General features: G+C 38.0%; 1 protein-coding gene and 1 long non-coding RNA gene across 4 annotated transcripts in view; both read right to left on the bottom strand.

Annotated features, from left to right (window-relative positions):
- Positions 1 to 2462: 2462 nt before the first annotated feature.
- LOC309498060 lies at positions 2463 to 4173 on the bottom strand. Its single transcript, XR_014205835.1, has 2 exons — positions 2899 to 4173; positions 2463 to 2766 (listed from the first exon to the last, which is right to left on the bottom strand). It is a non-coding gene; the product is annotated as an uncharacterized lncRNA (long non-coding RNA).
- A 2863-nt stretch (positions 4174 to 7036) lies between these two features.
- The window catches only part of tmem178bb (transmembrane protein 178Bb), a 98214-nt gene continuing 80692 nt past the window's right edge, over positions 7037 to 24558 (bottom strand). For all 3 annotated transcript variants that reach the window (XM_082168548.1, XM_082168549.1, XM_082168550.1), the window contains exons 4-5: positions 16034 to 16171; positions 7037 to 11690 (exon numbers count right to left, since the gene is read on the bottom strand). In XM_082168548.1, coding sequence (XP_082024674.1) covers positions 11440 to 11690; positions 16034 to 16171 — 389 coding nt within the window. In that variant the 3' untranslated portion in view covers positions 7037 to 11439. The remainder of the gene's footprint in view (positions 11691 to 16033; positions 16172 to 24558) is intronic.

The following is a 24558-nucleotide window of genomic DNA, read 5'->3' as shown; positions in this document are numbered from 1 at the left end:
TCTTTCTCTCATTTTTTTTTTCTGACAACCTTTAGCTTTCTTTCCTCGAGCTCTCTGAGACGTGATGAAAGGCGGCGATGGGCTCTGTCGCACCTTCTCGCTCTGCCCCCCAAGTGCTTGGACACATCCTCCTCATTTGCGTCAGTGCTTGTCTGCGATTGCTCCTTTGAGGGATCAGGTCCGGAAGAGGGTTTTTGGCACTTTGCTTCATTTTTTTTTTTCTTTAGTGGGTGTCAATACCAACCTCCAGTACGCAAGCCTTCAAATACGTTCGGAGCGGCCCAATTAACTTTATCTCAGTAAAGAGGCAGCAGCTCCTAGATAATGTCAAGAGTGCATTAGGCGTTTGAAGCGAGCTTACCGAGTGCTCTGCTTTCAAACGCTCAGCAGAGCCGCTCTGTCATGCTCTCGTGCCTAAATTACTGCAGTGCTGATCTAATTGGCAGTGGAAGTTGCCAACAAATATGCGATACTGAAACTGCAGCGACTGGGCATGTGTCTTCTCCAGGTCCTCAGTTATAATTACCCAAATAAGTAATGTATTCATACGTAGCATGGTTGAGTCAATCTATATGTATAATAGACTGAATGATTGAGTGGCTCATTTCCGTTCTATCACCTTAAGATGATTTGCATATGTATAACAGCGTTATTTAATGGTGTAATTAGTTCAATGAGGCAGGACCTGAAAGCGCTCTAGTCTATACCAGTGGTTCTCTAATCATATTAGTTTAAATAAAATATATATATATTTTTATTTTTTAATTTTTTTTAAATGTAACATTTTTAATTATTTTGCCTCAACTTTGCATACCTTCAGGGGATAGTTTTGATGACTTACAGAGTTCCGTAACAATACGCCAATATGTTTGTAAAACAGCATTTTATGACAAAATTCAAAATGGCCGATATGAGAAATTTGGGTATCATTTGACTCTGCATGCTGCACTGAATCTAAAAAGACCTGTTTCGTCATTATTTATTTTTTTGGCCAAACAATTCAGAAGTTATAGGCCAGGCTGTTGTAGAATATAAGAACTTGTTCTTAAATGACTTACCAGGGGCCTGTACCATGAAGCCGGTTTAGGTGGCTAGCCAGCTATGTTTCAGTTTAGTTTCCGCCAACCCTGGGTTTTAGGTACTATGAAAGTAGCTCGGCTTTAATCGGTGTTCGTTGCCATGGTATCTTACGCTGCAGGGCTAACCTGCTCCGGGGCAGGTTATGTTCTGGATTCAAGATCTCAGACTGAAGTTTGACCAATCAGCTGAGAGCAAAGAAACATATAGGTGACGTAACTTATTCCCAGTGTCTGTTGCAATGGCTTGGACATCTCAGCGCAAATTGTTATACGAGCACTTTGTAAAGAAAAAGTTTTTAGCATGACAAAATCCCCTTGCCTTTCCTGATAGTTATTTGTATGAAAGATACAGATTTTCCGCGGAAGCAATGTATTATCTTTGCGAACTTCTTGAGCCGCACATAAAGAATTTAACACGTCGAATTCATGCACTTACTGTACCGCAAATATTGCGTTGCGTTGCGTTTTTTTTTTTTTTTTTTTGCAAGTGGTACATTCTTGCACGGTGGGTGACGCACAGAAGCTCGGGGAAAACACGGTTTGTCAAACCATTCGCAAGGTCGCTCTGCAGGAGTAGGCTACATGAATAGTGTTCCCCGGACATTTATCGACCATATGTCCATAAAAGAGGGCTTTTATAAAATTGCCGGTAAGATATATTGATAGGGTGACATCACATGAACACTTTTTTTTTTTCAAAAAGCAAATTTCACAAATGTACTATACAATACATGTTAAGAATTATTTGTAAACTTTTTTTATTATTCTGTTAATCTTATGATAGGATTCCCTAGAGTCATTGCAATATGCAGTCTATTGCTCCAATCTCCACTGCTCTAGTCTAGGGGAATATGAGGCAGATTATGTTAATAGTAAGTCCTATCACAGCCTTAATGTTCAGGTAGAGATGATGTGAATATGTGAGATGAATCTTTAAATTAATAGTAACATTAACAGATATAACAATGATCTACTAAACATTTCATCTGCAGACGACTTGTGGTCGTGAACGTATGATCACAAGTTTGGATGGTAAATGGCCTGGCTCCAGTGCTTGACTCACAAATTTCTGTGAGTCTGTGTTGTATCGGCGCTTTGAGGAAAGCCAGTTAAATTTGGTACAGTACAAAACACTGTTAATTTGAACTGAGATAAACCTACACAATAACCCCCTATCATGACCCTCAGACAGGGCCACAGCACAGCTTCAATGTGGCCCTCAGTAAAACCAGAGTGAAGATAGAGATGACCTTTGACATCCAAAAGGCACATTTCAACTGTTCGGCACTTCAGAGTCACCAGAGCAGCCCACCCAGCTGGTGCAGATGTAGATGCAATCACCATACAGTATTCCACTTAATTAAAGCACATTGAAACTGCAGATAGGTCTCAAACTGTTTTATTGGTTTTGTGGGATGGGAGGGAGAAAGAGAGCAAGAGAAAGTTGCATTAATAAATATTTATACTAAAGTGTTACTTGGTTAAATAAGTTCACATACTGAGATCAGTTTTATCCAGCTGTTTGATTTCCAAAATGTTTTTATTTTTTTTTATTTTTTTTGAGCCTCCTCAGCTCAGTCCAGCTCCGTCCAGCTCCTTTAGTGAACAGTCTAGTTCAAGTCTCCTTTAGTGAGCAGTCTAGTTCAAGACTCCTTTTGTACAGGGCCCTGACTGAGTCTGTTTCCACCTGAAACATAATTCCACCACAAACATGATCATTACAAGTTTTCTGGAGGCTCATCAAATCACAAAAAAGTTCCTTGTCTTCCTACAAACACAGGACTGACTGTAATTTATGTCAAGGGTTTTAAATCCTTACCTTGTTCACATTTCTTCTGAAGGCCATTGAGGTAGAGGCCTCAGTTTCTGGGGCAGGTTGTGAAAAATCCACCAATAAAAGAGATGTGTAAGGGCCAGTCCCTTTTTTATGCCACACATTCAAATGTTTGCCATAATAAAAAGCCCTGTGCATTCACATCAGCAACTGTCTGAGAACACACAGACAGAGTGTCTTCATTTCCTCCACCCTAATAAATAAAACTGGCTAATGTAAAGCATAACTGTTGTAAAGCAGGTTATGTTTGGTGTTCTGTCTGCTGCATACTGACCTCTGTGTGGGAGACTGTGTGTATGTGTGCTGGCTTCAACAGGGACACTGTATTTCCCTCTACTGCAGAACATACAGTCAGCCATATTTAAAACTTAAAAAAAGTAGTAATGTATTGCACACGTACCCAGTGTGACTTGCTTAGAGGAGCCAGCACCAGGGTCAGATTGTACAGCACCTGTAATCACATCCATAATCGGCCATCCCTTATTGCCTACTCAGAGCCAACTCCTCCGCCACAGTGTATTCTGGTTTTCTGAATTTAACTCTTTATTTCTGTTTGCTGCAAACAAGTGTTTGTGATAAAATGTTCACAAAAGTAAAAAGGTTGTGGTAAATACTCACCACTTTAAATTATATTTTTATATTTTGTCTTTATCTGCTGACAAGAACATTTGGAGTTGGGGTTGCATAAAAAATCAATGAATATTGAATAATATGAACAATGAATAATATAATCTTTCTTAGTAGCCAACATACATGCACATTTTTTTATATATTATAAAAATAGGCTATAGGCTATATTACACATAATATAGGCTATACTTATTGTATGTGTATTTATGTAATACATAATTTTACATAAATATAGAACGTATTTGTTTAACTTACACATTAACAATCAGCAATCTTTCTCCAACAGTCTTCTCTTGCTTTGGCAGCAGAGACCGTATTGTTTCGAGCTTGAAATACATATTTAAATTAATCGTAATTATGAATGATTATCTCTTGCTCCTCCGCGGAAAAATATATCGCTCTCGCTCTACCCGCGATTGGTTGTTCAGTGTCGACGTCACTCTTTTATGTGCACGCGCGCGTGGAGTAATCATAGCTTGAGGATCAAAGCCTGAGTTGACAAAGAAAGTTGATGAGCTGCGTCATGGTACCAATAAAGCCTGATTGCATCGGTTTGGTTTTGTCAACTCAAAACTAATCCTGTAACCCCGAGTTTGTTCAGCTACCTTCATGGTACAGGCCCCTGGTTAATTAAAGGATAATAATAAAAATCTATTTTTCATATCTCCTAACCACTAGGTGGCACTGTGCCAAAGCTGTGCAAGTGCCCTCAGGTCAAGGTTGTCATAACGCACACCAAGTTTAGTTAGAATAAGCTGAAGCGTTGTGGAGATATACCCTCACGTCCATTTTGGAGTGCTTTTTGTCGAATACATCCACGCGTTATTAGATTATTTGACGAATCGACTTGAATTCCATAGCTTTTTGTCAGCATGTTCTGAAGATGATCTGGTTCAATGTTCCATGAAAACCAGGGCAAGAGTCTAGCCCCTGGTTTCACAGACAGGGCTTAAGACTAGTCCTAGACTAAAATGTAAGTCTGAGCTGTTTCCACTGAAATAAACTTGCACTGACTGATCTTAAAAATATATCAGTGCCTTTTTAGTTTTAAGATGCACATCGGTAATGTTTTTTTCTAAGCATGTTTATAAAAATTACTTAAATGTCCTAATTGATCTATGGTCTAATCCTGGCTTAGTCTAAGCCCTGTCTGTGAAACCGGGCCTAGGAGTTTGAAAAAAGCAGGTTTTTCGGAAAAATCTAAATGGCTGGAAAAATGTTATGATGGACAATGACGTCATAGGGTGTAATCGAATTGGCTTGAGCCAGGGATCAGGAAAAAAGATTTTGTTTAGCTTAAACGTGAGTACAACTTAGAACAGTTAAGAGGGATTGAGTTAGATACTCTAAAATTTGCTATGGTGAGAGTTCAGACTGTCCTATATCTGTGTGCCAAACTTCATAACTTTCCCACAAGCGGTTCTATGGGCTGCCATAGATTTAAAGAGCAGAAGAAGAATGCCAGCGATTACAAGAAGTGTCTACACACCTTCGATGCTTGGCCCGAATGAAAACTGAAAATATAAGAAATACAAGCTAATTTAAAATATTAACAAATATATTTGTATATAAATACTGAAATAACGCTGATCTGAATCATAACCTAATCATATTTTTTTACCGGGTTTCTGCGGGTCTTAGAAAGCTCTTAAATCCGAGCAGAAAGTCTTACATTTATTAAGTTATGGCATTAAATGTTTCCAAAAATTCATCTTTCCCAGTATTTTTGTTCTGCTTTCCATTACAAATATCTCTTAAAATCAAGATGCATTCACTTGAGATGCAAATGTAAAAATGAAGTCTGGAAAAACTGAACAAACATCTGTCAATGAGTTATGAAAACTTCCCTGTGAATTACATTGATTTTTCTGAGCCCATTGGCAGATATTTGTTCATGTTTTAACCATAAACTCACTTCATTTTGATAATTTTCACAGAAAATAAGTTATTTCCATATTCTAGCGTTTGGGAGTGGAGCGATTCATAATACTTTTTTTTGTAAAATAAATTAAAAAGTATCTGTTGCAAGAAGTGTTGCTAAAACATCTGTGTAATTGTGTTTCTCCCTAGACATTTACATTTAGAGAACAGAGTGACGTATTGTCTTCCCCTTCAATCCGTTAAATTTTATTTAGTTGGTCTCAAATTGACCTTAATAAAACCTATTTTTCAGAACCCATACTTAACACTGGGTCCCTTCTGACATCAGAAAAGGTAGTGCTTTAGTGTACAAATGACAACACTGTAATTTTTATTATGAAACTCAGTGCTTGGGTTCTAAATGTATTATTAAATGTTGATGGTTTCAATTTTTTGGCATCCACTAATTCCCGTCATCTTTGTTGCAAGTGAACCTCTAATTAATGTAATTATGATCGTGTGGATTGTTCACAACCTGTCCATGTCGACATGGACCTGACTATAATAGAGTTTCACTGGACTTTGACGTCAACAATAAAACATGTCGGAAGTGTTTTCACATTTCACACGCCAGTTCCTTTTTAATGTGGTTTGTTGCATTTGTATAATTTGCATTTTGCATCGTTTCCCCCCCCCCTTCAGATTAGACCTGTGACCCATTTTGGGTGTCTCTCTCCAGCAGCTGAGAAGCATTGTTCTGGGCGTCTCTGAGCCGGGATCTAAATGCTCTCTAGTTCAAATGCTCGTGTTTCTGTCGCTCCACGTCGATACTCATTGTCTCAAGAGGCCTGATGGAGAACACACGGGCCCGTCCTAATCAGAGGTGCTTATTCATAGCAGCGCTCTCGCTCTAAATGAATTCATGAAGTATTCATCAATCCTCAAACACAGGCTTTTCATCTCTTTAAATTAGCCTGTAAGTTGTTTTTGTTTTGTACGTTCTTAGCCAACAATGCTAGTATGAAGGCTAGTCAGTGTCTGCCTCCTCCTCGGCTCTCTATCACGTTTGATGAGTTTGCCCCCTATTTTTCATCCTTGTACTTTTCTCTCTCGACTTTCTCTGGATCCATTTCAGCGGTTTGCACAGTTGATCAGATAATAACCTCATCATATTTGTTGCCAAGGTGATTTTACTTGCCTTAAATGTCAGCAAGTGAACTTCATTGATCTTTGTCTCGCTAGCCTTCCTTTTTTTTTTTTTTTTTGGTAACACGTTACAAAATCGAGCATTTGTTAACATTAATGCGTTAACTAAAAATAAACAATTCTTTGATAGCAATTATTAATCTAGGTTAATGTTCATATACACGTTTAGCATTTCAAATTGTAGAAATTAATATAATGTATTATGAACAAAAATAAATTAAATGTGAAAAATTGTGTATTTAACAATAACCATTTTTAAATGCTGTAAAAAAAATGTTTTGCTAGTTCATGATTACTAATGTTAACTAATTGAACATTATTGTAAAGTGTTACCCTTTAAAAAAAAAAAAATATTGTTGCAATATAACTTTTTAATTGCTTTAAATATAAAGGTCAGTACAATACACAGGTAAATATACAATACAAATGAACACAACAATGAGATTTTATTTTGTAATGATATTACATTCCACATTTTAACATTTTCCAGGATTTATTTTCTCTTTTTTTCTTTTTCTTTTTTCTTAAACTTTTTTTTTTTACAGTTGTATTTTTTTTCCAGGTACTCAACAGACACATTACTGATGAAAAAGAACCTTTAGTCTTCAGTGTCCCATTAAAAAAGTTGCAGTCTCACCGATTCTGCTACTTTTTTTCATTTATATTTTTACATTTTGAAGACAAAAATATTCCCACTCCTATTTCCCATCCCACCCACTCAAAAAAAGAAGAAAAAAAAAGAAAGAAAGGCTGACAACTGTTGGCTGTGATGTAAACACATTTGTGTGAATATAATGTGGAGTGTGTTCATGAATAAGGGAATCTTTGATCCTGAGCCCATTCATCACCTACATGCCCAACGCTTTATGATCTTTCATTGAGGAAAGTCCTTAAAAAGCGACTGTTAGTTTTTATTCATTGCCCGAGATTTTATAAGACTGACTGAAATATTTCACTATAAGCATCACAATGATCCATACGAAGCTTATGCAATGCAGTTCACTACCTGCTTTCTGCCAATTAAGCAGTAATTCAAAGTCTTTATTCTTGGCATCTGATGCGAGCATCTGCCCTTCGGTGCTCTTTGGTGTCTTTATACTCCGTGATTGAACACCCCTCTCTGCTTATGTTGAAGAAGGAAAAATGTTTTTAAATATTATTTCTCAAGTAGGACCGTGCAAGGATGGCGTTTTGGTTTATTTGAGAGAAACGTTGAGTACAACCAGCGGCTGACCCCATTTATGTCTTCGCCTAGGAGCGTAATCCGTGGACTGAAATAAATATTTTCCTCCTAAGTGTGTCAAGGAACACTATCTTATATAAGGCCAGATGGGCTTATTGCGAGATGCCTCTGAAAACAGATTGTTATTGTGTATTTATGCATGTTTTCTGTTGCATGCATATTGTAATCAAGCACTGTGGAGTTTGTTTCGTCGATTTGTCTTTAGGCTCTGCTTCTGGAAAGTGTGGAGAAGTCTTCTGGAGTTATGTAATTTCATGGCCAATTGCATTGTCAGCATGCAACAATGTCTTTTTACTTGAATACTGCCACACAAATCACCCAGAGCGCCCCATACATATGTCAGAAACCTGTGAACGCTCTCAGTGAAGACTGCTGAACTCATATTTCGTGGAGGAGAAATGAAAATTGTGTTGAAAGATCCCATGAAATGGTTTGACAAGCGCAGTTTGGAAGTTGTTGGGATGTTTAATTCTGAGCAGCCTTTAGTTTGCCACAGCTCTTGAAAACTCACTCGGCAACCTGAATCACGAACGATGTGATGAAAACACTTTCAAAATGGATGACGACTTGCCGTTTCTTTTGCAACCAGTTGATGGTTGTTAAAGGAACTGAAGTACGAGCATCAATGCAAACCATGATGCTTTGTTTCTTGCTATTGCTATTTAGAAGCAGGTGATACTTATGATTTAGGGGCGGTTTTACACGACACCGTTTTCATCTAAAAATGTAAAACTTTGTATGCGTTTTGGCCGTTCGTTTGCGTTTTTAGGGTGCCAGAAAACGGTCTTCGTGTAAACAATAAAAACGTGAATCTCTGAAGACGATGACGTCACGCAAATGCGTATTACGTGTTCAGTCTATAGTGTTTCATCGCCATCTAATGGCCTGGCAGCAGAATACAGGGTTTTTAGTCGTTTTCGTGGATCCGTGTGAATGGGGACCATTTTGACAATGATGTCGTCTAAAGGCGGAAAACTCAAAGGAAAAAGCATATCGTTGTTGTGTAAACGTACCCTTAGAGGGGAGCAACATTCTCGTTTAGCTCCAATCCTAATTAAACACACCTGAAGCTGTTAATCAAGGTGTTCAGGATTACTAGCAACTTGGCAGGTTTTTGGAGCAGTTTAGAGCTAAACTCTGCAGGATTGGGAACACCAGCTTTAGAACCATGAATACACATGTGAGTGAAATGAAAGTCATCAATTTACATTGGTCTGTTATGCCAGAAGAGTCTTTACCAATTTTAATTTCCAGTTTTCAACTTTTTTTGTTTTAATAATTTTTCTTTTTTCTTTATTTAATGATTTTACCAGAATCTTTCCATGGTTGGTTAAGTCTGTCATGTTTCTGCGGTACTAAGAATGGATGTTTTCATATTTTAAGACCCCATCAAATACAATTGAATTGAAATGAATTGGCTTGGAAGTCATCTATATTATATGGAAGCTTGTTTCCGCAACAGAATCAAAAATAAAGCTAACTGCTAATATACTTTTTTTCTCACAATAAGAGTTTATATCTTGCCATTTGGACTTATAACTCACAATTGTGAGTTAATATCTCATAATTCTCTGAAAAAAATCATAATTTTATGATAAACTCACAATTCTGAGAAAAAAGTCCACTTACAATTCTGGGAGTCAAAAAAAGTAACCATTATCTTTTTCTTTTTTGAGTCCATGGTTGAAACAGGCTTTCTAAATATGATGGTGAACACCTAAAGATTGACAAAACCAAGATTTAAACGGACACCAGGTTAACTGCTGGTTGAGCCGATGACCATCATGCTAACGTAAGGAGCTGAGAAAGTCTATGAACAAGACCTGGCAGATGGTTTTGGCAAATCTCCCTTCTAGAAATCTGTAAACATGGTCTTGCGGCAAAGCTAAATGTCCTAGCGTAGGTTTTTGGCATGTTTTGAATGAGTGTGCCGATTCGCCAATGACCCTCGACGCGTATGTCCCATCATAACACGCTGCTCGAGTGGTTGTTCATGTGTTCGTTGCATATGATATGGGTATTAAAATGTTTCTGATGGCAAGAACGAATGCATGAGAAGAGAAATAATGCAAAAAACTTGAGGGAACCAATCGCACATTGGCTTAGAGATTGTATTAAGCTTGTGCTTGCCGCTCATCCTCCATTTGGAGGTCACGATTCTTCAGATGTATCTCTTTTGTGCACCGCTGCTGTCTCATGTAATCAGGAGGCACTTACATACCCCATCCTGTTTTGGGAGTCCCCTTTGAGTAAAGAGACGCACGGTGAAACAGAGGAAGAAGTTGGATTCAAATGAGGATTTCTTTTGTCAGCGCGTAGATGCTTTCAGAAGAGAAGTCAGCATGCGTTCTCATCAAATGGCATATATTCCTCCTCGCAGACAAGCTTAAGGCAGTAACAGTGTGATGTTGAGTTGTGTTTCTGTCTGTGTGTACTACGTCAGTCGTGTCTACAGGGACTAAGTGTTCAGAATCTTTCCTTTCCAGTAATTCTTGGTTCAACAAAAGAGCCTACCTGATTTCCCCCAAGGCAGGTTTTTGATTTTATGCGTTATTATAATTTTTTTCTGTTGTTGGGTTGGGATTGTGTGATTGTATGGAGACTACAAAACGCTCTCACCCACACATATCAATAATACATCATTTGCACACGCTTCCTACACACTCATTCACACTGATGATGACTGTAATTACTAAAAAAAATTAAAACTGAGAAAGAAGCACATATTCAAATTGAAAGCATATTAGAAATGTCCGCTGATACCATTTGGATATGAATAAGAAATGAAACATGGAAAATGCTCCAATGTCCCTCCCATTCAGATTTTTTTTCTTTTCTGGAGTATTATAGGTATTATTTTTCTCTTTACAATTTGCTGTACAGCGGGAGCAATATAACGTCACGAGCAGGCATCTCCAATTCCCGAAAACGTCCAGAGATGCTCGTTTATACACGAGCAGATCCTTCAGCCGCATCCCAAGAGGCGTTGTGATAGTCTCCAGGGCCCGAGACAAATCAGCCGATTAACCACAACAGATCCAAATCGCATCAAATTCATTGTCCTCTCATGTGAAAGGGCCTCATGTTCCCTGGGCTTGAAACATTGGCACTGGACCTCCATACTTGCACATATGCCGTCCAGATACAAATACCATAGTCTCCAGGTTTGGCAGTTTTTAGGCATCAGTCTGCATGTCAATATCCATCCGTCCGTGTCGGAATGAGCAATATTGTCTCTTTTTAATTTTTTTTACTTCATTCGACACCGTTTTCTTGTGCTCACTAAAGTCACAACATCGACAGAACAAACTTTTTCTGTGCAGGATCTTGATGACGGAAAGGCCCACCGATATATTATCTTTACAATTATTCGTGGTATTTTTTATTTCTTTTAAACGATCAGGACACTCAGTTGTAAATTCACACACATGGTTAAAAAATGGCATTTGTGGCCTGTTTGGTGAGATTAGAAATGATTCTAAATGAATTTATGATTTTAATCTTCAGTTATGGTCTTTTTGATGCGTTTTTGTCCCCCAATTGTCCAGCTGCACACGTCGGGCTAGGGGATTTTCAGAGGCCGTCTCTTAACACACGGTGCCGTTTTCTTGGCGAGATTTGGGGCACGTGGAGCGAGGGATCGGCTGTATGGAGGGCGCCAGTGTGCAGAAGAAGCCAGCGATGAGGGACAGGCCCAAACCACCCCAGGCGCAGAACATTGACCAACCGTAACCGTGACTGATGTCGTCTGGCAGGCCGTATATGTAACGAGGGTAACGGGACAGCTCGAAGTTGATGCCTGCTACACAGGTACATAAGGAAATTATGCAAAATGTGCCTGAAAAAAAAAAGAGAAAGACAATCATCAGATTATTTCAGCAGCTTTGTACCAAAAACCTAATGAGTTGCCTTGCTGTGTACTTTCTAAGGCAACATCCCAGCTTGAGTTTAATACATTTCCAATGCTGATTTTGAGAGATACGGTCTAGTTCTATCGACATTTGCAAATCTTTCTGTAGAGGTTTTCATAAAATAAAATGCACAGATATTGGTACATTTTTATGGAACGTTATGAATGCGTTCTAGTTGACTCGCTTGTCGGAACTGAGAGCTAATCCGACCGCTATTACTCGTTCAAACTGACCAAGAAGAAGAGTTCCACAGAGTCAAAACACTCAGGACCATACATCAGAAGATCCTGTTCTTTTGGCATCATTCAGTCTAGAAACTCTCCAGCTAAGTATTTTAAGACCGTGCAACCTTGTAAGTGATGGTCCCAACTAGAGAACAAACACTTAAGATGTCGAGTTTAACGAGACAGATTGGTTCGGAGATGGCAGATCTTGAGACAAAAGGTTGTTTGATCCCCAAGACAGAGGCCTAAAACAGACCTTCTTTTAAGACCTCTGGGTGACCTCTTAAACGCAGGACTGAAGTCCTCTAAAAACCACAGAGAGTACCTTCTCATATCATATCATTCCAAAACAACAGACTTATAATCAAACATTGTTCAACTGCATAATTCTATATCATGTTTATAGATATGCTTTGCTGCTTATATAATTTTTGTCATAATTTTAGAGTAGCTATATTTTAGAGTACGCATACATGCACAAATAAATATGAATGAAATTTAGAAGACTGGAGAACAAAAACATCACAAATTATTCAAATAGTTTTTTTTAAAGAAATTACTACTTTTTATTCAGCAAGGATGCATTAAATTGATCAAAAGCAACAGTAAAGACATTTATAATGGAACAAAAGCATAAATTATAAAGCATTATTTCATTAAAGCGTTATTTAAAAACATTGTTTTTTCATCTTTCTACTAATCAAATAATCCTGTATCATGACATGCAACAAAAAATATTAAGCAGCACAACTGTTTTCAACATTGATAATAAAATAAGAAATGTTTCTTGAGCACCAAATGAGCATATTAGAATGATTTCTGAAGGATCATGTGACACTGAAGACTGGAGTAATGATGCTGAAAATTCAGCTTTGTGTCAGGAATAAATTACGTTTTAAAATGGATTCAAATAGAACAATTATTTGAAACTGTAATTTCAAAATATTACTGTTTTTACTGTATTTTTGATCAAATAAATATAGCCTTGGTGAGCATAAGAGACTTCTTTTTAAAAAAAGAAGCAGCTTATACTGTATTTGTGATTGAATTAGGCAAGTCCAATTGTGATTCTGGATTATTATTTATAATTTTATTTGAACATTTTAGCTTCAGTCACGTCATAATCTTTATGCTGCCTACTATTTGTAATCTTCATTTCTTTGGAAATGCAACTTCAAATGTTGCATTGATTGCCAGTAATACTTAATATTTACTCAGTAGGTTTTGGAACAAAACTAGTGTTATGTAATATGTTATTACATAACATTGCAGTGACATTTAATCATCCAATCGCAAACTTAGCATAACTCTTTTTTTCACAAGCCTTGCTTGTTACATGCATTACAAGCTCTATCCACATGTCGAGCAAGTACAAGCATACACAAGTATAGATGACGTTGTCGTTAAAGAGCTCTAACAAACTCATTTTCCTGCACCATGTGACTGAGCAAACATTCAGAGGTGATTCATCCTGCCATAATCTGACCCTCAGTGCTCCTTCTGCCTTTATAATTTAGCATCTTAATTGGGTTTTTAATTGCCATCTCATTATTCAGACATAGGGCATTACATTAATCCAGTGCACATCTTAATTGCGTCTCCGCTTTGCTCTCTGTGGTGCTCCGCCACTCTTATGAGAGCGCCACTCTTACGAAAACAAGTCAGTCGCTTCCTGTGAATAACAGAATATCAGGACGTACAGTAACCAGGCCACAGGCTGTGTTGACTGGTGTGAGCATCTGTGTAGTGAGGTGATGAGCTTGTGGGTGCGTTCAAAAGACCAGACTCAATATTGCTTGCCGTAAAGTGAGATAAGAGATCAGGAGATAATTGATATTACATAATCGCTTTAATGCTGGCTTCCTGGCTGTCATTCATTAATTAATGCAGTCTTGGGGTGACTTGCGTAGGAATTATTGACTACTGCACTATGCAGTATCTCATGTTAAGTCACCTTTATTTAGCCTATATAGCACATTATACTTCACATTACAGATTGTTTCAAAGCAGCTGTACAGTTATGAACAGGAAAATAAGTCATTGATGCAAACTTCATCAAATAAGAGAATTCAAATTTAGCTGTAAAGCAGCTCTAAATAGAAAATAATGTCATTATTGAGCTATTTGGCTGACAGTGGATGCTAGAGGATATATATCTAAAGGTGTCTTGTGCTATCTGTCACCAAGACATTAAGGTCCTTCAAGTCCTGAAGGTTGCGAGGTAGAGCCACCGTGGATCGAACTTGTTTGTCCAGCACATCCCACAGATGCTCAATTGGATTTTGATTTGGGGACTTTGGAGGCCAGGGCAACACCTTGAACTCCTCCTGCAATATGTGCAGTGTGGCAGGGTGCATTATTCTGCTGAAAGTGGCCACTTCCACCAGGGAACACCATTGTCATGAAGGGGTGTACCTGGTCTATAACAATTTTTAGGTAGGTGGCACATGTCAAATTTATGTCAACATGAATGGCCGGACCCAGGGTTTCCCAGCAGAACGTTGCCCAGAGCATCACACTCCCCTCACCGGCTTATCATCGTCCCACAGTGCATCCTGGAGCCTTCACTTCCCCAGCTAAACGGAGCACACGTACACGGCCGTCCACGTGAAAACAGGGTAGTCTTCATTGCCCTCATGCATCGATGAGCTTTGGCTCCTAACACCCTGTCGTTGGTTTGTGGTTTGTCCCTCTTTGGACCACTGATGGTAAATTCTCACCACTGGTGACCAGGAGCAACCACAAGCCCTTTCAGAGATACTCTGACCCAGTCGCCTTGCCATAACCCAGGTTATTGTTTTATTTTAATTATTGCTTGTACAGCACTTTGGTAAACCCTCGGTATTTTAAAAGTGCTATATAAATAAACATTGAGTTGAGTTGAGTTGATAACAATTTGGCCTTTGTCAAATTTGCTCAGATCTTTATTCCCGCCCATTTCTCCTGCATGCAACACTTTGAGTAAGATAACTGATTGTTTGCTTACCATCTAATCTACCTAGACCTTAATATGTGGCCTTGGAGATGATCAATGATATCCGCTTCACCTGTGACACCTGTGGTCATAGTCAGTGCGTGTGTGTGTGTGTGTGTGTGTGTGTGTATATATAAAGCAAATTGTTTTAAATATGTTGTGTGTAATGTGTATAAATATACATTACACACAACATATTTAAAACAATTTGCTTCTTAGTAAAATGTATTTGACTCTTTATGTTGTTATTTTGTTTATTAGATTTTATGTAACTCAGTTTCCAGTCACAATAACTTGGATGGAAAAAACATTTGAGAGAGGTTTTCCCATTAGTGCAGTGTTTCCCAACCATGTTCCTGGAGGCACATCAACAGTACACTTTTTTTTTTTTTTTACTCTTCCAAATCAAACGCACCTGATTGAACTCATCAGCTCATTAGTAGAGACTCCAAGATCTAAAATAAATGGGTCAGATAAGTGAAACATCCAAAATGTGTGCCTGCAGGAACAGGATTGGGAAACTAGCAGTGTAAAAATCCATTGCATACATTTTTTATCAAAATTCAATGCAAGTCAATTAATACATTATTTTTAATAATCACAGTAATAATAATAGTGATAATAATACCAAATGTATCTCACTAATTTCTTATAAAAAAAAAATGTCTTCATTGTTTTAGCTGTAAAAATTCACTTTTCCTAGAAGCAGGAGATACAAAGAGTGTGTTCAAGGTGAAAAGCATTTTATTCACATTTGATTAATTTATATCATATTATATTTATTATACATTTAGCTATTATATATAGCTCCAAAACAATCTGAGCGATTATGTTGAATCTCGACCAAATTTGGGATTTCTTTATGCATTGCATCATTTAATAATTTATCATTTTCTTGTCAGAGATCCCCACAATAGAAATATAGAATATGCTGTATGTATAACTTAAACTGGCTGCCATTTCTAAATATTTTTTTAAAACTTTTTACATTGTCTCAACATTGTATTCTGACTCAGCCGTGAACATACTTTAAACAACCTATATTGTCTGTTTGTTTCTGAAGTTGACTTACCGCCCATGAGGAAGAGCAGTCCTGCCACATACTGCATGAGGCCACGGTCCCAACAGCATCCCAGCATCCCAATGATCCAGCCGAAGAGGATGATGGCCACCGCCATTCCCATAAATCCTGCAGTCATCCTCCGCAGATCTGTGGGCGGCGAGAAAGGCAAGTCAAACACATGACTCAGAGCTGATAAGGGCACGGCTTGAACACGGATGGCAAAATGACGCATTTTAATGAGTGCTTTAGGGATTCTGTAAGCCCTGTATTATTATATTATTATGTTATATTCTTATCTTTCCACAACTTCTTTTTTCAACCAGCATGAATCATGAGATGCTTTTAAACACTATTAAAGGAGTTTCTGTGTATTTTGGCCGTAATAGGCTTCAACTCATCCTCTTTTGACAGGTAGTTTGTTGTAGCAGAACTTTAAATAAAATAAAATAAATTAAAATGACTGCAAATATAGTTCACAAATTCTATAAATCATAAATCACTGCACTCGCCCCACTGTGAGTGTGTGTGTGCGGCCATACGCTGAGTGTGACAGGGTTGACTCTGTGTTAGCTAGAGGGTAGGTCACAGCATTTGTGTTGGTTTGCTCTTTTTTAATCTCACAGTTGAATTCTCACAGAACAGGAGAGGTGGCGGGCCCAAAACGCCAGACACGGTGGTTTATGCCAGCCAACTGTGAAAGGGTCACAGAGTTCACCTCAGGGCAGATGCAACTCTAGATGAGCATGCTGTAAGAGAGCTTTAAAAACTCTCTTTAAAAAACATAAAAAAAACTTTTCATCCAAATTATAATATCAAATCTAAAATGTCAGATATTTATTAAACAGCCATTCATTATTCCCACTTCTCTGTTGTGAGACGTTATTACTTAAACTGAAAGTGCCAGATTTCATGAGTGTTTCTTCTGGGGTTGCAACTGGATCTCTTTTGTTTGCTGCAACTTTATATCTCACAATGTGACTCCATTTGTCATATTTTCAACTTTATTACTCACAGTGTGATTTTATTTCTTACAATTGCAACTTTATTTCTCATAACTGCGACTGTTTTTGCATCTTTTCACATTATCTCTCCCAATCTGACTATTTCAATTGCAATTTCAGCTTCATTTCGCACAATGTGACTTTCTTACAATTGCAACTTTGTCCCTTGTAACTGTGACTATTTGTCATATTTTCAGCTTTATTTCTTACAATGACTTTCTTATACAATTGCATCTTCGTTTCTCGTAACTATTTGTCACATTTTCAACTTTATTTCACACAATGTGACTATTTCTTACAACTGCAAGGTTTTCTCTTAACATCTCACAACGTGATTTTATTTTTTCTATTTCTGATTTTAACTATTTCTCGCAGTTGCAACTTTGTTTTTCATAATTGCGACTATCTCACAATGTGACTAATCTTGTATTTGCAACTTATCTCACAATTGCGGTTTATATTTTAGTGTGACTTTATATCTCATGATTATGACTTCTTTTTTTACTGAAATGACCATAGTAGTGCCGTTCGTGTCTCGTAAAATGCTTCATGAAGTGTTTTACAGACTTGTGCCATCTCAACTTTCATGTTCGGTTGTATTTCACTCACTTATAAGGTGTCTTGAAACTGTTTTACTTTGCAGTCCTTTGGGAAAGCTCATTTATGACTTAGATATGGTTTACTGTAAGTTACTGCCACAATAAAATAGAGCAGAGCCTTCACAACAATGAAACAGTTGGGTTGAAATAAGCAAGGTTAAGTTATAAATGAATCCCTTTCTTACTGAAAATGAGTTTAAAGAGAAGATATAGCAGCCAAGTCATGTACTATCAAACACATTGTGGTTTAAAAAAAGCTCACAAGACTGTATTTTAAACATTGAGTCAGGCTACAAATTCCGCCTTGGGAACAGCCCACACAATATGTGTTACATCATAATATAGGCTCTTAAATTGTAGAAATGGAGTAGCATCAGTTATCGTGTAGGCAACAGCATGCGTTATGAAACAATAATTGCTCAGGTATACTGTGGTCATGTACATTTCTATAGATTATACACAAGTTATAACCATATCAGGCAGAATAGCTTTGCGGTCATCAATGACTTCATCTCTTTGGAGAAATGCAAGAGAGAAACTGGTTTACATCAATTCAGGAGCCTTTCTTGGTTGGGTTCACATTATAAATGCTGTTTGCTATCTGAATTACAGCTTTGATTTCTCATGTTGAGAGAAACATTTTATGCCCCAGAGAGCAAAATATTGGATTTCTTAGTTTCTTAAAGGTTCTTATGCAATCTGCAGACTGATGCTAAACCAGACTGTCAGCAACGTTCAAAATGTATGTTAACTAGAACGGAGGGTCTACGTGAGTAGAAGAGCACAGAATGCTAGACAGGCAGCTCTACTGGAGACAGGCCAGGAGAAGTCTCTGTAGTTGGCCCTCTCCTTTTGTTTGATATTCTTGTCGTTTTTGTATCTCTGTGTTTCTTAACCTGCTGGGCTTCCAGATGTGTCAGGTTCTGTCAGATCTTTGTTCCCCTCACTGTCGAGGGCTGAATGAAAGAGCAGCCTGTAAATGCTGTACTGCAAGCAAATGTGGGCTTTCAAAATCTCTGAAGGGGAAGGGTGTAGAATTATGTCTTACACTGGATCTTTGCCAATTAGATACTTTTTAATCAAAGTGAGGGAAATGCATAGTGAGAACGGACTGTACTGAAGCTTGATTTCTCTGAATTCACAACCTGAAATGTCAGATCTTTCAAATGCAGTTTTTCCACTCTGGAATTATACCATGAATACCTTAAAATGATGAACTGCTCCCTTAGGGCTGGACCTGATGAGATTATGCTTCCTCAAAATGAAATGTATAGTCAGGGTTTGAAACTTTTACCCACTGTTTTAGTGGTGAATACTATTAGGATATACATGAAGGGACCGTTTACTCACCTTCCAAACCTGTATGACTTTTTTCTGCTGTGGAACACAATGGACGATATTTAAAGTTGGGATCCTGTCATTGGAACCCATTGATTTCATTGTATAGACCACACAAAAACAGATATTTTCCAAAATATCATCTTTTGTGTTCCACAGAAAGAAAGTCATTTTGGTTTGGAAAGACATGAGGATGAGTAAATTATGCAATTTCTTCCCCCCTTAAGTCATACCAAATCAAATGAATATCAGTAGTCGACGGGAAATGGCTTTTGCAACATTTATTTACATAATGTGATGTACTTTTGAGATAAACAAATTTGAATAACGAATATTAAACAATAAAAGGTTGGATCCATTGGCAAATTAGGATTGTGGAAAGTTTCATCTCACAATTAATCCAGGAATCAAGTTGTTTCAGAGTTATACAATTTGAATGAATGATTATTAAAACTACCTTTTTTTTCCCTTTGTAATACTGTGCATTGGATTGTGCACAAAAGGGTGTATAAAGCAAGTAAATGTGGTCATATATTATTTAATGTCGACTTTAAGCCTTCATTTATTATCCAAACTCATTTTCAACCCAAATATTCCACTTGGGATCACCTTGAAAATTAAGTTTCACCTTTTTTCCAGATTTGAGTTCTGTTAGCAGCAGAGATTCTTGTTCAAATTTGTACACAATTCCCTGAATTATCCACAGACCTCATGCATAATTCCACATCCGTTCCGACATCCAGATCAGACCCCTGTGCTGTCTGTTAACATCCTGTGATCACATGGCTTTCTTGACTTCAAATTTATAATCTCTCTATAACAGAAGTAAATATAGACTAACCGCATGATCTAACCACATAATGGGCGTACCATCGAAAGCTAATGGGAAATGTGATTGATGTTGGACTGTTCATGGTGGATGACACCGTAATCAAATTGGGGAAAAAATTCTGACATAATCGAGTTGGGTTTACGCAGCTCTCGAAGTCTTGTAGTCCAGTATGTACACACTTGGGGGCTTACAAACATATGCTAACTGAATGATGGTAAATTAAAGTCCACTTTATGAACATAAGGTTGAGTAAAAAATGGCCATGTGCTCGCTTCTGACAGGAAACTAATGGTCGCACCTGCTCATGAGAAACTGATTTGCATGCCAACCATCAATGTGATGAAAATGAACACAAACTTTCTTGGCTGAATCCCTTTGCCGTCTTAGCCAATCCAGACCCTTAGAGCATTGTCGGGATCCCATTCAGATGATGTCAAACGTGTCTCAAGTCATACGACGACATTGTTTACAGGCAATCGAATCAGAGCGGGAAACACAAGCCTCTTTTCATCTCTGACCTTTAAGAGAAGGTGCTTTGGAGAGTTGCATCATTGTTAGAGGAATGCTTTTGTCTGGAATGAGATGTGTTGCAGAGAGCACATGCAAATTTGACTGCTAAGGAACAAATGAAAAGATAGCGGGGATACTGCTTGAGGAATAATGCGCATCAGCTTTATTTGCACTAGTTTGACAGTTGCCATTTTTTAAAAGAATGCGAATAGTGAGACGTGAGTCAGAGTGGATAGTGGTTTATTAATTTAGAGAATCAAGTAACAGTGAAAATACGGATTTTCTGGTTATTAGCCTGAATCGTTTCTGTCGCACCATCATTTTAATAGCATTCCTCCTTGAAGCCATATCTGAAAGTGTGTTTTGGAGAAATTGTATTCTATTTCTTCAACATGTTTAGTTGACAGGAACAGGAATTTTATTGAGACATGACATAATGCAGAATCGAACCTCCGATCGTCACATTAGCACCACGGCTTGATGCTCTGCGCTAACCGCTATGCCAAAGCACAGTTTTCTTGATTTTCTTTTCTTCTTCAGTAGCTTATTAGAAGTAGCTAAAACTACAATTTTGGCAATAGGTGCACAGAACTACACCAGGACACTATGTTGCTTATGTTCAGTTTTACAATAACAAAAAAGTTGTTGTCAAGTTTTGCCATCAGCCACAATCTTTGTGGCTCTGTTTTTCTGTTTCATCTTTCTGGACAGTAGTTCCCCTCCAATATTTATTGGAAATAAACTTCTGTTATCCTCAAACGTGGTTCTATTTTTCTGGATCTAATATGTCAAACTGATTCAGTCTATAAAAGCACGTTATGTTCTTCATTGAAATGAGTCTGCATGTTTTAGTGCAGTATGCGGTCATTTTTCTCTCCTCGATTTGGGAAGGGATTAATTTTTTTTATTTTTTTTGTTACTGTGTCTCTCTTTTTTCCCTCTCTGTGTGGAATGGCCCCTGAAGGTAATAGAGCTTAATTTCATTATACCCCTTGTCGACCGCCACTGGGGAGAAAACAATTGTGAACTAAAATTAGATTACAGAAGACGGGATGGGAGAAGCTGGAAGAACATCATACTTATTTGCTGTATGCTCAAGAGGACCATGTGTGCGACTGTTTACAAGGTAAAGTGGATGTAACACTGCATGTAGTTGGCACAACTTACAAGTCTTGTGCTATGTTGGGAATAGCATGCTATAATATGTCTGCGGTATGTGCACTGTGAGGGGTATGCAAATTAAACATTTACAAAAGAAGTATGTCCAAATTACATTGCAGTGAGATTCTGAAGTGTGCATACGATGGACACTTAACTCTACACTTTACTTTTCTACCCAAAGCCAGGAGAGAAAAAAACTATCCCATGAGGCCACGGGAGAGGATTTGTGAATGGCGGTGAAGCGACGATACTGGCGCTGGTAGGTCACATGATAATGACAGCATGGCGAATGTAGTACGTCCAGATTACATTCATACTATATAGAACATACCTTTTTAAGTAATGAAGTAATACTTATACAAAATAAGTACCTACTCAAGAGAGTATGCGATTTCGGATGCAGCCATTGTGTTTTCGTTCATATGCTTGTGTTTCCTTTCAGGTTAGTTTCTGTCTCCTTAGTTACTGAATCCTCCCTGTTTGTTACCTTGGTTACTGATTAGTCCCACCTGTGTCTAGTTTAGTTCTCTGTGTACATTTATACTCCCTATGTTATTCAGCTCACTGTCAGTTATCCTCATTGTCTTTGTCTTTCTGCTCCCCGGTGGTCAGAGTTGCTGTCAGTCCTGTGGGATCTGCCAATCCGGCCGTGTAAAGCGATAGTGTCAGTGATAGGGGATGGACTGAGGCTATAGGCTGAGGGAGGTTACAGCTGGACATAGCAATGTCAATAAGAGCTCACTTAGTGACCCACTGTGGGAATTGTTGAGTGACGGACAGCTGGCACTTCAGTCAAGCACTGCGCTGACGTGACGCTATCGACTGGCCATCAGGGAAGTCATCATGTCCTTGAGGACCGTGATCGTGCCTGCATATTTTGGTCAGTAAGCAAACCAAAGGATACAGCAAATAAGATGTCCTGTTCACTTTGTTTACACTGAAGGCAAATGTACAATTCAGAAACAGATTTCCTATAGGTTTTTTGTTTTGAGAGGCTGCTCACTGCAGAGCCACTGGGTTTAATATTCCCTGTCTCTCTACATAATGGGAGGAGCTTAAAGGTCAAGCCACACCCCAACATTTCCCTATCCCTAAATATAATTAGGTCAAGCTCCACCCATTATGTCCAGAGAGGGGGAGCTGGACATCATTTGGCTCTGCAGTGAGCAAGTTTTCAGGTAGCAGGCATCATATTTTATGTTAAGCATTTGTTTTTAATCATTTGTGTATTTCCTGAAGTAGAAATGCAACAGAACCATTAGCAGTGCATCATGATGACAGATTATCAATTTCAGCTGAGGGCAAGTTCTACATTTAATGATACGCTAATGCTTCCTTCTGCTTTAGCTCAGTGTTTCCAATGCCACTTATATAAATGGGAGAAACTGTTACCCGGAATATGCCATCATAGTCCTGTCTTACAGTTAAAGGAGCCAATCACTGTTTAGATGCACCAGTCTGAAAATGTTATAGAATTTATGCTTTCATTGTCATCCGACTTCATTTCTGTTTTGAAAAAGGCTATTGAAATGTAATTTTGACAAAGTAGATATTAGCTGCTTGGTAATATATAAGAGTGCACTAACCTTCCTTGAAGTACCTTGGTAAGGTTGAAGTACCTTTCAAATGTACCAGAATTTTTGTGCAAAACCGTAAACCAATTCTTGTGTAAATTGTTGCATTCAGTTTAATACAGCACATTACACTTTAGTTTTTTATATATCGACAATTTACACAGAAATGCATACGTTGTAAATCACTTTAAACACATCTGGCAAATGAAATATATATAGGGTGAACGGCATTGCTTTGAATCAATATTCAGGCCAGGAAATAAGTTTAGTTAAGTTTATGCTCTGTATGCCTTATAATCTCCTCCTGTTCGGCTCAGAGATAAAGATGGTATCAGCAAATAAGATCTGCTTGTTTCAGAGAAGAAAGCAGCATCTGAATTTATGCATGCTGGCTGTGTACTTTGATAAATCAGGGGTCAAATCTTACAGACCAGAAGGTTAAACTGAACAACCACAAACATGCCGTTCTGCAAGCGCAGTAAAATGATCTATCTAAATCCATATCTCGCCATCAGAAAGCTTGCATATACGGTCACCGCTGGAATAAGTAAGCGTACAAATTCTGTCTGGACATAACGTCCTCTCTGACCTCAGGACTTTATGCTGCTTAAAAAGAAAGTAATAATACAGGAAACGCATTATAGTGCAGATAAAAAGGACATGCGTGTATGATTAGATGAGTCGTCTATTGAAACTGGCCTTGTGAATAACTCCCGCCAATCACCATTCGCATTGAAAAGAGAACTGAAAGGGAGACTAGCAGAGATGAAAAAATAAAAGTGTTTTTTAATGAAGTGTCGAGGTTGAGCGGTTTTATGGAGATGATGGCGGGAGCTCGATGACAACCTATCATTCAGGCTGCGTCGCAGTCCTGTGCATTACATCAATAAAGTGTCGATTTGCGTGACTCGAAGGCTCTGGTGACGAAGCATCACGAGTGCTGACAGGCATTGAACACGAGGAGAGGCATGTAACTCAGCACTTTTGCGGCAGACCTTTTGATTTAATTTCCAATGCAACTCAAGAAAAGGCATTCTGGGTTGTTTTTTTTTATGCACTGACTGCTTTCAACATGGCTTGAATTTCGATCTGATTAAGTATGCCGCTTCATAAATCGTGCACAACTGGTTTAAAAGCAACATTTGGAGCATCAACTTTTTACTCCTGTCACACAGCATGATTTTTATGCTCACAGTCCAATGCACAAACATACAGCATTCTATTTTTAATTACACATCAGATTCCAGTTCCAAGAGTGCTGATGAAAAGTGCAACAGCACATGGACATTTTAAAAAAATGGATCAGTCCACTTGTCTGTGTTTGCGGCATTCCAGACCACAGTATGTAAGCGTACGAAATGGAACCAAAATTAGTTTATTTTTTTTAAACTAAAAACAAAAACAAACTAGAAATGGAAAAAAATATAGCTTTAGTATTTTAGTTAATGTGCTAAATGTTATAATTTGCAAATGTGTAATACTGTTGTGGTTTTATAATATACCATATATCTTAAAGTAA

Source organism: Leuciscus leuciscus, assembly GCF_965113295.1.
Source record: "Leuciscus leuciscus genome assembly, chromosome: 4".
Taxonomy (NCBI): Eukaryota; Metazoa; Chordata; class Actinopteri; order Cypriniformes; family Leuciscidae; genus Leuciscus; species Leuciscus leuciscus.
This window is presented reverse-complemented; position numbering and strand designations above follow the sequence as displayed.